Consider the following 15,290-nt stretch of genomic DNA (forward strand, 5'->3'; position numbering starts at 1 on the left):
GTGTACAAATTGAAGAAGGCATTGTATGAGCTTAAACAAGCCCCTCGTGCATGGTATAGTCAGATTGAAGCATATTTTGTCAAAGAAGGATTTGAGAGGTGCAGCTGTGAACATACTTTGTTCATCAAAAGAGGAGATGAAGGTAAAATTTTGATTATTAGCTTATATGTTGATGATCTAATTTTTACTAGTAATGATGAGAGCATGTTTGTTAAGTTCAAGAATTCTATGAAACTTGAATTTGATTTGACTGATTTGGGAAAGATGAAGTATTTTCTTGGTGTGGAGATTTTACAAAATTCTGATGGCATTTATATTAGTCAAAGGAAGTATGCAAAAGAAGTTTTAGAAAGGTTTAAGATAGAGAAAATAGTGTGAAGAACCCCATTGTTCCTGGTGTTAGACTAATGAAAGGTGAAAAAGGAGCCAAGGTGAATGCTACCATGTACAAACAATTAGTTGGAAGTCTTATGTATTTGACTACAACAAGGCCAGATTTGATGTATGTGGTGAGTTTGATTAGTAGATTCATGGCAAGTCCAACTGAATTGCATCTACAAGCTGCAAAAAGGGTGTTAAGATACTTGAAAGGTACTGTGGATTTGGGAGTTTTTTTTATTAAAAGAAGGCTAATGGTGAGTTGATGGCATATATAGACAGTGATTATGTAGGAGATGTGGATGATAGGAAAAGTACTTATGGTTATGTATTTCTACTTAGTGGAGGAGTTGTGTCATGGTCCTCTAAAAAACAACCTGTGGTTACTTTGTCTACTACTGAAGCAGAATTTGTGGCAGCTGCTTCTTGTGTCTGTCAAGGGGTGTGGATGAAGAGAGTATTGGAGAAGCTTGGTCATTCTCAAGGTAAATGCACCACGGTGTTATGTGACAATAGTTCTACCATTAAGCTATCAAAGAACCCAGTCATGCACGGATGCAGCAAGCACATTGACGTAAGGTTTCATTTCTTGCGTGATTTAACCAGGGATGGAGTAGTTGAACTGAAGCATTGTGGCACACAAGAACAAGTTGCTGACATTATGACAAAACCACTTAAGCTAGATGTGTTTTTGAAATTGCGTAAGTTACTGGGTGTATGCATGGTACTAGGAGTAAACTGAATGCTCTACTGCAATCAGTTTAGGGGAGGAATTGTTGGGGTTGTTAGAATTTGTCAAACTTTCATTCAGTTAATAATTCCTATTATTTAGGACATGTAGGTAGGGTTTGACTTTTTCTTTAGTCTGTTACCACATTCTTAGAATGGGTAAAACGTGGGTTCTTTGCTTTCTATTTTCTCTTTTTGTAAGGGCTTAAATAAGCCAACAATTTGCTTTGAATGATGAGTGATTTTTATTATGATATGTGTGTGTGGATCTCAACAGCAACACCATGTACCCTACATGCTTGGTATCCTATGTCTTCTTCGATGAATGACTTATACTTTGTCATTCTTCAAAGGTAAGATCTTTATGAGGATAAGAGTAACGAAACTAAAGAGAAAAGAAAAGAGAAGAAGAGATAAAAAAAAAGGAAGAAGAGGTAAGAAAAAAGAAAAAAAAACGAAAAAAAAGAGAGAGAGAAGAAGACGGGAAGATATATTCTGAGTGGAGCTATAAGGTCTTATTACTATATTACACTTATATAAAAAATAATAAATTTAAATATATAAATAACAAACTAATGGTCTTAATTACTTAAATTTTACTTTTAGTTTTTCGATCTTTTTATTAGTATTTCATATTTTATATTTATTTAATGTATTGTTATATTAAAAAACTTTACATTTTTATTTTTTAATTAAATGTTTTTATATTAACTTATTCTATTATTTGTATTTGATTTTAATTCTGATTATTTTGAGTTAAATATGATTAATTTTGATAATTAACGTAATATAATTTTATTTATTTATTCATATATAGTCTTATATAAATTAAACAGTAGACTAGAATTAAAATATGTGATTAATAATCACAAGGGATATAATATTTCTTTAGATAAGCCTACCAATGATTTATCTCCTCTTATTCAATCTTACAAAACACACCTAATAGTACTTATGAATGAATCAAACTGTTTCAACGACGATTATGATTTCTTAAAAAATATAATGCTAATTCTAATATGATGTTTCAAATGTTTTAATGATAATTTATGCAAGAAAAAATATTTGGTTCTTTTATGATTGAACAATGAATTTTGAGTAACATGATGCTTACAAACACCTTTGATGTGATATCATCTGGACCATTGATAATTGTAACTGTTAATTGTCAGAATGATACCACGTCATCTTGTTTCTAAAATATTTGCAAGTATAACATTATTCGTCAATAAAACTAGTTTCAGGACTCCATTCTACTATTCTATGAGTATAGTTTATTGGCATGTTTAGATATAATATAATAGCATCACATATCTCCCACTTATCCAGACAAATATAAACAACCACTTAAAAAAAGGATCATTATTTCAAGATCAAATCCCTTGGCTCATGCAGTTGTTGTTTCCAATGTGAAGCCCATTGATTAGTGCTGACCTTCTGATGTGAGTTTCTGAAACACTACTTTATTTTCTCTTTTTAATGTGACAATGGATTTGCTAATGCAACTTAACATCTTGGTGAGCTCACTGCATACATATAGCAAAGTATCAAACCATTGTAATTAAACTGAAGGATTCCGTGGAGCTGTGCTAATAGTAAGCTACAATTATGCTGTTAGACAAGGGTATTTCTAGTACGCTGTTAGATAATAGATTAATAATATAATATAGTTCGGATTTAAGACCTAATATGACCAAAGTTAATCCATTTATCCATTATCAAATAGATGGAACGAAGCTTATAGTCTTGTGAGTATTGGAAGATGGTGACAGTAAGAATTTAAAGTAAAGAAAGTTAGTTTGAACAGCTCATATTAGACCTGGGGCTGCTTTAGTTTCCAGGCTTTGCTCCTCGATCCGTTCAAAACCATGCAAGAAAAGAAGCAAAATTAAAAGCATCGAAGAAGCCATGCCACTTTGGGCTCTTTTACTTCCCCTGCTTTTGCTTTGCATTATTCCATGGGTTGTTTATATATAAGATGATTAGTACGAGACAGAGCGGCATGCATACTTTAAATGGCCCTTTAGACCAGTCAGTGCTCTAATGATCCAAAACAGTATTAGTACCTCAAAGTGAGTGACAGTTACAAGTGATAGGATTTAGAGAGAGAGAGAGAGAGAGAGAGAGAGAGAGAGAGAGAGAGAGAGAGAGAAAAGCTAAGATTAAAACGAATCAATTCAAAAGCTTCTTTAATTGGTGGGCTTGCTTTGATGATGCCAATGCCTTGTTCTTGTCATGGGCTACTAGAACATTTGTTGGTCCTTGGTCCTTGGTCCCTTCCACTCCTTGAATAGTTGAATGCCATTTCTTTCCTCAATCTCTCTCTGTCTCTCTCTCAAAAATAAAGGAAGGAGATCACTAAAGTCACTGCAAAAGCTCCTCCATCTATTCCTGGATGAGAATCTTGGATGTGTATTTTTTGTGTTAGGGAAGCTTGGACTCCTCAGAAAGCAGAGGACTTTGGGGGAAAGCAAGCATTCTTATGCCTAATGTCTTATGGAGTAGTGTTTAAAGATAGGCCCAACTCATAGTTACAATGCAACATGAGACCCACATCCACTGATCCATCACCCCCCTGCTCACACACTGGAACCTTCCATTCCCTCTGCTACGCAGCTACGCTTTCCCCGGCGATCTTGCCGACTTCCGCGCCCTCCTGCGATCGCAATCCATGGAGTAGTTAGTTCATGATGTTAGACATTTGTGCATTTCAATCAACATAGATTCAGGTGAAGAAGCTACATCTACCGCCATTAGGCCCTTTTATTAAGTAAGTAATCAATCTTCCCAGGTGAGTCTCACAATGTACTTAAGTTTTCTTGTGGGACCCACAAGATCTTGTGCACATGATTTGATAGTTTGCATGGATATTAGGATTCACCTTCACTTCTTTTCTTGTAACAGATTTAAGAATGATTAGTGGATGTGGATATGATGGCAAAGTGAAGAAGAGTGGCTATTTCTTTTTTCTCCCTCTTTATTTCGAACAGGCTAAGAGCCTTGCTTACTTTTTTTTTTCTTGTAGAAAGAAGATGAACCTAAGATAGCACGAAGGGAGCTCACAAATTAACAACCATTAAGCACAAATTCTTCAATATCATGCAGATTAATATGATAAAAAGGACAGTATGATACAAATATATATATAATCTTTTTTAGGGTAATTTTTATAGAGGAAGAGAAGTGCAAGGACAAGTAGAAGTACCTGTTATGAATAGGATCAGGGCCATTTGGTACTCTCCTCTTGCTGTTGTGAAATGGGTCCAGCTTCATCTGGCCAATGGGCTTCTCTCTTGATGGCAATTCCTTCAAATCCACCAAACTCCTCAGAGTTGAAGTAGAAGCCAGTGGCGATGTAGCTTTTGCAGCTTGAGGAGCCCCTGTCTCTATGGCCAAAGACACCAGAATCCCAATGCAGAACAAGAATGCCAACCCACTCACCAATGCCCTTAAGTACCTACAGGACCTCTCCATTTCCTTCCTCTCCTTCCTTCCTTCCTTCCTTCCTTCCTTCCTTCCTTCCTTATGCTTCTCCCTTTCCAACCTAACTCCTTAGCCTCTCTTAGAAGAAGTAGTGCTGACTAGATGGGTCATTGGAGGAAAAGGAAAGAGAAGAGGTAGAGAAAGAGAGCAGAGGAGAGAAGAGAAGGTTATGTGGGGAGTTAAAAAGGGAGTTAATTTGTGTAGTTTTATATGTGGGTGTCTTGTTTGGTGTTTGGAGATTTATTTTCAAAAAATAATAATAATAATAATTCTTTTGTTGTTCTCTTCTCTCCTCCCCACTCCTCTCCTCTCCTCTCTTTTTCTTTTTCTTTTTCTTTTGTCTGTGGAGATGGAAGCGATTGTGCTGTGCTTTTTGTAGGACGTGGAAGCGGGAGGAGAATTAAAGCAAACAGGTTGTGGGCATGAAATGTTCATCGAGAGCCCAACCGGTTGGACCCACTGGGCTCGCCCAAGTTGCTTTGGGTCGGGTTTTTTCACGCAAGCGAACCCCTCAAATAACAGAGGCATCGCCATCTCGTTTCCCCCCCCCCCCTTTTAAGTTCCCCAGAAAACACATCCATTATTCATTAGGTAATAAACCTTGCTATCACTTTTTTTTTCTTTTCTTTTTCCTTTCTTTCAATAAATTTTTAAATATATATTAGGCAATAAACCTTAGTAAAAAGAAAATTTAACTAAAATATATATAAAAGTTAAACATATGAACCAATCTTAAGATCTCCTGTCGACTGTCGTGGGGGGCGAGATAGGTGACGACATCAACTCGTCATTAGTTGGACATAAAATGACAAAAATAACCCTGGCAGGGAGTGGTACCCGGACAAGTCTGCATGCAATGGATCTTTGGGCAGTCCCTCAAACAGTGATTGGGCGTCGCAAAGACTGCTTGCAGAGGCGACGTTGTTGGGGAATCTTCAGCAGCTGAAGTGGATCTTCCACGAGGAATTGCGGGCATGGACAGAGAGAGATGATAAGGGGAAGGAAGCAATCAAAGCGTTTTACGGATCTGCTGCAGCAGTTGTTCTCTCCATGTTTTGTACTCCCTGCAGCTCTGTGGCCTCTGTTGTTAGGAGGTGTTCCAGTGGGATGGATCATGGGCGCATGTTGGTGGATGTAGCTAACTATCAGTGTCAGGTTTGTTGGGGTAGATAATAACATGTTGGTGGAGTTTGGTCCTCAAATTATTTTTATACTAGTTTTAACTGTGCCCAATTATTTTTAGACTATCATGGAGTTGGTAAATAACCAAAATACTCTGGAAATATTAGATGAGATAGCAGAGGTACAGACAAAACTATTATTTGGTTATAGACCTCATTGTACTAGAATATGTTTATGCTTATTTCATAATCAAATGGCGCAAGGTGAAAACCGATTAAAGATACCAGAGTTTGCAACAAGAAGGTTCTCATGAAACCCCCTCTTAAGAACTTGTCAATAAAGGTTCTAGACGTTGGAGATTGCAGCTATATCTGCAGCAGCAGCCGAAACGCTAGTGACTGTGTAAACATTAGGCCATGTTCCCAGTGATAACATGTCCTTAAAGATCATCAGACTTTCCGATGCTAAGCAAAGCATTAGGCAATTGCTCAAACAGCCGCCACGGATCTGCAACACATGAATCTTGCACAAGTCCAGTAATAACAGTCATCCGACTGAAGCTATCCTCGAGCTCATCCAGCTTGACAATAAACAGCTTCACTGGTATATGGATTTACTCTCTCTCACATAAGCCATGATCATCAAATTTCAGGGCACTGCTTCATTCAGGAATTTCATCAAACAACATGCTCCATGGACCTTGCCATGGCGAATGTACTCTCTGATCATTATATTTCAAGATACACAGTCTCAACATGACAAATTGTCAAACACCTTTCATGCAAGATGGAGACTCCCACTGCGTGAATACGCTGTATTCTTTTTGGTCCAAGACACCAATTCCTTATTTACTGATGAGATACGTGGCTCGCCAAAAGAGACAACATGCCGCATAAATCGGTACGCAGCAAGGGAGATTCTGATTCTATAACACCCCTTTCTGCATCACAGAAGTCATCACGGCCACTGAAGGGTTAATGTTGGCCGACTCCTCTAACAAATTATTCTCAATGTTGGAATAAAAATTGATCAGGTACCAAGGGAAAATGCTTAAGATTGTTCTGGATATATAACACCCCTTATTTACTTATAACCCAACTCAATCTAAATTCTAAAGCTTAAGTCATTAGATGAGTGTCGAGGAGTAGTGTATATAAACTCTTATATATATATATATATATATATATTTTTTTTTTTTTTTTTTTTTTCCCCTCTTTTTCCGATGCGAAGTTAAGCCCTTCTCATCTGATACTCGACGTGTAGAATATTTGAGGCAAAACTATGTCCACCTCAGTAAATCTAACACAACTCACAGAGCTCCAGGAAGTACAAAACATAGAGAGCACAACTGTTTCTTTCTTTCTCCTTGGCATCTATCTCTTGTGCAAGATCCACTTCAACCACTGAAGATTCCCAACAAGGTCCCCTAGATCTGGAGGCAGTCTTTTTGACGTCCAATGATTATTGAGGGACTGGCCACTGGCCAAAGATTATTACACGTAGGATTGTCCAGGTATTGTTAGAGCATCAATAATCTCTAATTATCACTGGCTACCAATAATTATTGGCTTCACCAACCTACCCAAAAATCTAATCAAATGTACTATAATCTAATGTCCCTGAGAAATTCATGAATAGAATAATTGGTTTACAGGCTCATGTCATTGAGTTGATGGCAAGTCATATTTAGCCGAAAGGGAGCTTAATAACCACCCTAATTAACCAAACAGAATAGGAGAGAGTAAGGCCCATAATTTTGGCCCATTATGGTTTAGCATGCACGCGCACTGCACGTGTACATTAACTTTTACGTTGGTAGGTGGCAGGTGATATTACTACTGCGACGACTACTACTACTACTACTACCGATGTAAAGATTCAAACGTCTACTGCACCGAGTAACACAGAGGATTGCACTCCCGAGGATGCTCTCAGAAAGGCAAAGGCATGCATTGGCTCATGCAGTCCTGCGGATGTCTCGATGGTCTAACTTTTGATGACACTTTGAGTCATTATGTAAAATTATGTCACAATTCTTAACAAATAAGTTGTTTTTCGTATTGAGATCTAATTACACACTGTCTCAAACTCCTTGTGTACTTAAGCATTAATTTTCTCGTAAATCGTCACCTCTCTCTCCTGTACTTGACTAAGTCGTTAATATGGTTCCCGGTCAAAGGTTGTTATTAGAGAGAGAGAGAGAGAGAGAGAGAGAGAGAGAGAGAGAGAGAGAGAGAGAGAGAGAGAGAGAGAGAGAGAGAGAGAGAGAGAGAGAGAGAGATATTAAAATACCTTGTAGTACCAAAGCACAAGAAGTGCATAACTCGAAACAACCAGACTAGACCATGCATCATGCATGACAGCATGAAGCAAACAAGGGTAACAAGAAAAACTACCAAAACACAACTCCTCTTTCATTTTTTCACCAATCTAGAAAGTTAACACAAACCCCATCTTAAGCCCTAGCACCTACTTCGACCACTCTCTCTAACTCAAACATACGTAACTTGCATGCATGCAAGAACATGCACGTACCATCAACACATACTCAAGGATGTAACCCACCAATGCCGCCGCCAACTCCCCCACCAACTCCCCCACCTACGCCACCAAGACCGCCAACGCCGCCTAATCCGCCGAGTCCTCCGAGGCCACCGACGCCGCCGAGACCTCCAATGCCACCGACACCGCCGAGGCCTCCAATGCCACCGCCAAGCCCGCCTATCCCCGCAACGCCTCCGTAACCGCCGTAACCCCCTGCGACACCGCCGGCCAAAGGCAAACCACCAATGCCAACACCGCCGACGCCGCCATAGCCGCCGACGCCACCGACGAGAAAATTCTTCTGGTCGCCGAGGCCGGCGGCATTGCCGGCAGTCTCGGTGCTAGCCGGGACTTGGCTAGGCACGTTCCTAGCTACAACTTGAGCTAGTGCAATGGCTAGCATCACATAGAGAATGCACCACTTCGTCATCTCTCTATCCCTGTAGACCTAGGAGATTCTCAATTTACAAGTGAAGGGTTAAGGAGGATAGCTTCTTATATAGCTGAGGAGTGGTCGGAGACGGTTACGGGTAGTAAATGTTGCCATGGTAACTCGTAACAAAGGGAGATGGTAGGTGGGTGGCGAAGGCTTTATTGCAAAAGAAAATGATAGCTTGCTCTGTTGATCCGACGTGCACAATTAAGACCCCTTTACACTTATATCTAAGCTACCTCAATAAAGTAAGCTTAGCTAGCTCTTCTCAAAGGGATCTCCTGCATCCCAAGCTGTTGGAATTTTGCAACCTAAGGGCACATGGCGGAGATCGATTCGCCGGAAGGATGGGGGAAAATTTGAGTAAACTAAGCCTCCTTGGATTCTTACTTACCTAAATGTTACACCTAAACTTACTACCTAACAAAGTCTATTTTGTACACCCTAGATGCAGCACCCCCATGATGACGCAATAAAAATATAACGAACTTATCAATATTTTACTAAAGATGTAAACGTTTACCTTCTCAGTATTTTATTCCAAATATAAAAGATTGATCTCATTAGCTTATGTAAAAATTAGGTACAAATATAATATATGATGAGAGTGAATAGATGGAAAATTTTAATTTGTATTTATTATTTAGCTCTATATCTTATATTTTCCTCTAGGTCAATTATCTAAATCTAATATGATTATAAAATAATAAATCTCTTTATTTGATAAATATATAAATAAAAATCAAGCAAATCATTTTCTCATCCTCTGCTCTCGTATTCTATGTTTTTTATGTATATAATAAATACTCAACTCTAACTCTACTTTGTAATTTACGTAAAACTTTGATATATTTAGATTTATTTTTCTTTGAAAATATTCAGAACATAATATTTTAATATTAATTTGGGGGTGAATTATTTAAGTCAATAAGTTTTATTTTTATGAGTTCCTGAGCTTAAGATTTCGTTTGATTCGTATCAACCATTTGGGTTAGCTTGAATTTAGGACTCGAGATTTATAAAGTCTTATTTAGTTTGAAACTAAGCTCTAAACTCGATTAGTTAGTCTTATTTTTTTTATTTTAATTTAAAAATAAATTTAATTAGATATTAAAAAAATAAAAATATATTCTTTTTGAGGAGCTGAACAAGTCAGAAGTATCTTAGTCTTAAAGCAAACAATGGGTAACTATTTATTGAAAATTTCAAACCCAACGCAACACGTCACCACCGGCACTTCCCGACACGATCCAATTGCGATCTCTTTGTCGCCTTCCATATCCAGACGCCTTTCCGTCCAGATACAATCCCCTACGTTCCTTTCTATCAAAACTCCACCTCCTCCTCCTCCTCCTCGTCGTCGTCGTTTATTGAGGAAAAAAAAGGATCTCAACTCAGAGGAGAGATATAGAAGTTAGATAATATATTCTTATATGGAGGAAAGTGTTAGTTATTCTCCTAAGAAGAAGGATTTGTTCCATGTGATACATAAGGTACCGGTAGGAGATGGCCCTTACGTTCGAGCTAAGCACCTCCAGGTACTAATACTACAACTCCTCCTCCTCTTTATATATTTCTTACTAATTAACTATGATTGAAGCGGAATTAATCATTTGAAATGAATCAGCTTGTTGAGAAGGATCCTGAGACTGCAATCTTATGGTTCTGGAAGGCAATCAATGCAAGGGATAGGGTTGACAGTGCACTCAAGGACATGGCTGTTGTAATGAAGCAGCAAGACCGCAGCGAGGAGGCGATCGAAGCCATCAAATCCTTTAGACACCTCTGCTCAAAGCAAGCGCAGGAGTCACTCGACAACCTCCTCGTCGATCTTTACAAGGTAATTTAGGGAGTATACATGACAAAGCTACATCGTTAATGGCTGATTTTAAAATGTTAGGGTTCTGTGATGACTTAAAAGCTTTGGAATGCTTCGATGGTCAGAAATGTGGGAGGGTTGAGGAGCAGATAGAGCTTCTGAAGCAGAAGCTGCGGATGGTATACCTGGGAGAGTCCTTCAACGGGAAGCCGACCAAGACGGCGCGCTCTCATGGCAAGAAGTTCCAGGTCTCCATCAAGCAAGAGGCCTCGCGGATTCTGGTAGTTTGCAATTTTTCAATATCAGCGGTTGCAGTTTATGCAAGTGATTTGATATAAAAAAAATCCTGGCTGCCTATCGCTTGTCAATCTATATGACAGGGAAATCTTGGCTGGGCTTATATGCAACTAGAAAACTATGAAGCAGCAGAGGTGGTATATCGCAAGGCGATGGAGATTGAGCCCGATGGCAAAAGGCCTGCAATCTTGGACTTTGCCTCATTAAGCAACGCCGGCTCGACGAGGCCAGGCTTGTACTCCGAGATGTTGCAGTCCATAAAGTCCCCGGATCCGTCGATGAAAAGACGGTGAACCGGGCAGAGGGGTTACTGCGCGAGTTTGAGTTAGAACCGGCTCATTCTTTAGTAGTGGATAACAGCTTTAGCATAGGAGAAGAGGTCATGGATAGACTGGATGTGTTGATGAGTGATTGGAGCCCATTCAAATCCAAGAGGCTTCCTATATTTGAAGAGATCTCCACCTTTGTCAGAGATCAGATAGCTTGTTGATTCTCTGTTAGTAGTTTCTTCAATGTTAGGCCAATGGATATGTATATGAAGTGCTATAGAAGGTAGAAGTGTGTATGTGCTTGATAGTCCCTTCCTCAAGGCATTATATGAAGTTGGCAGTAACAAATAAGAAGTGCATGAGCTATAATTTCTTTCTATTTAGTATTTTCCCTTGAACTTATCGTATGGCAAGTTCAAAACAAGATCCATAAAAGCATTATAGCAACCAATTGAATGATGTGATAATTGGGCACAAAAGAGAGTTTTCTACTTATACAGCAAGGAAGAATTACTTTTGAATTACTCATACGTCCTGACATGAGCTGAGTTTGCAAAAGACGAGAAAGGAGAAGATTAATTTTTATTTTTATTTTTTTACAAAGGGGAGCACTAATCTAAGACCATCAATATACCACTTTCTTTGTAGCAGTAGATGACGCCAGTCCAATTTGAGAAGGGGGGATTGAGGTGCTTGAATTCCATTTTACTTGCATTTGAAGCCATGACAGATAGACAAGATTATGATAAGGATGAGAGCGATTATGATGCCCAAAACGATAAGTTTGATCTTCATGTTCTGTAACCACATCTTCCGTCGTATCTTTGTTCCTTGCTGCCTGAAATCTTGTGCCTGGAAAAGGAGACGCAGCAATCAGCTACAAAATGATCCGATGAGTAATGAATCACTTACGGGAAGCATATCATCACACAACACAATGACGGTCACAAAGGAATGCACCTGAGATTGGAGGTTTTCTGTCTGATCGACAAGCAGCTCAATTTTCTCCCCTCGATCAAGAACCTCAACAAAAAAAAAGAAGGAATTTTTGGAGAAAATCAGCTAGACATTTGATGACAGCCCTCAATTCAGTGTCGAATAATAGCTAATACCATTCCAACAATGACGAATAGTAGTCATGAGATGTACCTTTTCAATATTTTCCATCATAACTCCTTTCACTTCTGAAACCTGAGCTTTCACTTTGGCTAGCCTACTGATCTCCTCCGGGTGGTCCACACAGTACTGCATGTGTTCTTTTAGCTTGGACCTGAAACATCAATGCAAATTTTCACCTTAAATATTAGAACTTTGTCATTTTATTCCGTTGAATTAGCTTTAATAAAACGGCTACCCAAAATCTCGACTAAGGCTATTGGCTGGAGCTGTTGCGGCTTTTCCTTCTCCATATCTTCTGTTGAAATCCTCCTTGACCCTTTCTAGGAAGGAGATTGGAACTTGTCTACCAACTGACTCAACTGCAACCACACAATATGCTGCAAAGTTCAAAGATATCATGAGCTATTTACAAATAACTTACAGTAGTTTTGACATTAAAAAAAAAATCTAGCCATTTTAGATTAAAAAAAAAAGAAAAATCACAAACTATTTGACAGCATGAGGCAATATAGCACTGCTGCTGAGTAATTCAGAAATAGCATAAGAAAGTTTCAAGAGCCAACAATTAGAGCAAGTGGAAGAAAAACAAGCCTAGTCATGGATATAGATAAAAGGTGCCCAAAGAACCCATCAGATCTTTGATTCTCCTCTCCAAAAGTTCAAACACTACGAAAACTGCATCTGTCTGAAGCAATTACTTAACTAGACTAGCACCGATGGAGCAAATATTAATCATGAATCTCAGAAGATAGAAACCTTAACTTGGAATATGGATCTAAACTGTCAACCTGATCTCAAATTATCCTCTCAGAAATTCGAAGACAAGATTATATACAAGGTCGTAACTACTAGAGCTACATACAGAAACAATCTGAAAGTCAACTGGAACATAGAAAGGCAAACACTAATTGCTCCTAATAAATCATTCCACATGTTGAAGACAACTTAGATGGAATTACAGTTAAAATCTAAATTAAATACACATTTACAATAAAATCTCTGCTAATTACTTAATGACAAAATCTTGCCAAGTTCAAATTTCTAATGTTCATACTTTTATCTTTTCTTCTTTATTTACTATGCAATATCTTGTAGTCTCATATGCTACTGGAGGAGGGAAACAGAAAACTATTTTTGTCTACACACCAAATTTATCAAGTGAGCAATAAAAACACTGTAAGCTTCGTACAAGATCAGTAGATAGACAGCTAGCTAATCACGCTTTGTGCATCACACCAATCTACAGTTAAAAGACAAGAACGTGAGAATAGTCGATTCTATAATTCTACAATGATATTAAGAAGACAAAATATGACAACTAAGCCGACAGTATTGGTGCATTGTCATATGATGTATACAAATTAGAGCAATTTAACAGGGACAACTCATCGGATAAGAATATGGCCTTCTTGGCTGTACAATGATGGGAAGAACGGGAATTTTCCACTTCGAGATTGGTAAGGATATGTTGCTTTCTCATAGGATTCCTCATTTCTAAAGGAAAAGAAAAAAAAAATGAAAGCACCTGCTACGATGAGATCTAGCACCTCTGAATTCTTACGACAACTTCGTGTCACATACTTTTTTGCAATCATAAGCAAGTTCCACAAGAAAAGTATCAGAAACTTTGTTTGAATTTTATTTAAGCTAGATAGGAACAACCTTTCAATCAAATTATTGACTAAGAAGCGATCAAACCACCTTAAAACACGATATTATGGTTAAAAAAAAAGAGACAGTACTTCAGAAAGTTGAACGAATCAACCGTCCCAAAATAGACGAATCTAGCCTCCGATGACCTCCCCCAAATCCCACTAATTCAAAACATTCACAAGGAAGTCATATCGCATCAATAAACGCGAAGCCAAATTAAAGGCAAGAGGTTTAAGGAAATCGAAGGGGCTAAACTGTATCCCTCCTCGACGAGGTAGTTGAAGGTGTAGCCATTGCAGTTGTAGGTGAACTTGTTGTTGGTCGTCGGAAGCTTCGTGAGGCACTGGGAGGCGACGGCGGTGAAGTTACCGGTGAACTCCGTGAACTCCGCTAGGATCACCGTCCCCCTTGCCACGAAGCTATAGATTAGAGATTGCTGCCCCATCTCTCACCTCCTCTTCCTTCTCCTTCTTCTTCTACCAATTCGAACACTCGATCTCGCGGAGACGAAGAAGACAACGAGAGAGAGAGAGAGAGAGAGAGAGAGAGAGAGAGAGACGAAGGCAGAGGAGCGAGGCGATACTTCCTATTCCTTCGACGAGAGAGATAGACAGTGGACTATTAGTGTGCGATAACTACATCTTTAATTCGTAATTTCGTACTTTCGTAAGGGCTAAATCGAAAATATTAAAAAAAAAAAGAGAATTCTAATTAGATACTATATCATACTCCCGAGAAAAATATATAATTTGGTCCTTCAAACTTTTTATAATTAACAATCTATGCATTTAGATCTTGATCGGGCGATAAAAGAATAGAAGCTTTTCGCCTAACTTAACTCCGAAGCATGCACAGTCTTCTGAAAATTTTAGCCGGATTAGATCAAACTACTATAACTCGAATAACTGAAAACAGTTTCCAACAACGTAACAGCAAACACATTACTAAGTCCATCCACAGCATGACAGCTGTTTCAGCAAACAAGCAAAAGAGTCGACAGGTGAGGTGGTTGATCCGTTCCGTTGAGGCAGTTGTTTGTGGATTCCATCTGAGACTACGACGTTGGACACTAATGACACTTGACATTGTCTTTGATTAAATTATAATTGAAATAAACAGTATTTATCTTTTGTCTCCATGATTTAAAGAAGAGCTTAAGTATATTATGGGGGGAAAAATATTCGTATGTATTGGAGAGAGGTTTAAAACAGTCCTATCATTTTGAGATGTTATGTATTAATTACGCTTCTAATTTAGATTCAGTGAGAAATTAAGAAGGCATAGTAGTAAAATTATTCTAGTTCAAAGTACATAGCCAAGAAAACATTGTGCATGGAATCTTCGCCTCGGATGCCATAGCTAATATATCAGTGCAAAGGAACAAAGAAAAGAAGCGTCCTTCTTCTTCTTTTTTTAATCTCTGGCTCACCCTTTCCTGTGCCTT

General features: G+C 38.5%; 3 protein-coding genes and 1 long non-coding RNA gene across 4 annotated transcripts; 2 read left to right on the forward strand and 2 right to left on the reverse strand.

Moving 5' to 3' along the window:
* The first annotated feature begins 3,312 nt into the window (after window positions 1-3,312).
* LOC140783192 (uncharacterized) lies at window positions 3,313-5,995 on the forward strand. Its single transcript, XR_012108112.1, has 2 exons — window positions 3,313-5,181; window positions 5,418-5,995. It is a non-coding gene; the product is annotated as an uncharacterized lncRNA (long non-coding RNA).
* A 1,998-nt stretch (window positions 5,996-7,993) lies between these two features.
* LOC140784764 (uncharacterized) lies at window positions 7,994-8,710 on the reverse strand. Its single transcript, XM_073132306.1, has one exon. The coding sequence runs from the start codon at window positions 8,684-8,686 to the stop codon at window positions 8,261-8,263; it is 426 nt and encodes a 141-aa protein (XP_072988407.1). The 5' UTR covers window positions 8,687-8,710; the 3' UTR covers window positions 7,994-8,260.
* A 1,327-nt stretch (window positions 8,711-10,037) lies between these two features.
* Window positions 10,038-11,453, forward strand: LOC140783915 (protein SULFUR DEFICIENCY-INDUCED 1-like). Its single transcript, XM_073131045.1, is given in 5 exon segments — window positions 10,038-10,227; window positions 10,317-10,529; window positions 10,634-10,789; window positions 10,889-10,973; window positions 10,976-11,453. Coding segments are annotated over 5 exon segments (879 nt in total). The 5' UTR covers window positions 10,038-10,122; the 3' UTR covers window positions 11,296-11,453.
* Window positions 11,434-14,476, reverse strand: LOC140783917 (vesicle-associated membrane protein 721-like). Its single transcript, XM_073131049.1, has 5 exons — window positions 14,102-14,476; window positions 12,429-12,570; window positions 12,224-12,344; window positions 12,035-12,097; window positions 11,434-11,926 (listed from the first exon to the last, which is right to left on the reverse strand). Exons 1-5 carry the CDS (start codon window positions 14,289-14,291, stop codon window positions 11,780-11,782), a joined length of 663 nt encoding a protein of 220 aa, XP_072987150.1. The 5' UTR covers window positions 14,292-14,476; the 3' UTR covers window positions 11,434-11,779.
* Window positions 14,477-15,290: the final 814 nt, after the last annotated feature.

The sequence above is a fragment of the Typha latifolia genome, chromosome 3 (assembly GCF_019914945.1).
Source record: "Typha latifolia isolate L0001 chromosome 3, TyphaL0001v2, whole genome shotgun sequence".
In the NCBI taxonomy this organism is placed as follows: domain Eukaryota; kingdom Viridiplantae; phylum Streptophyta; class Magnoliopsida; order Poales; family Typhaceae; genus Typha; species Typha latifolia.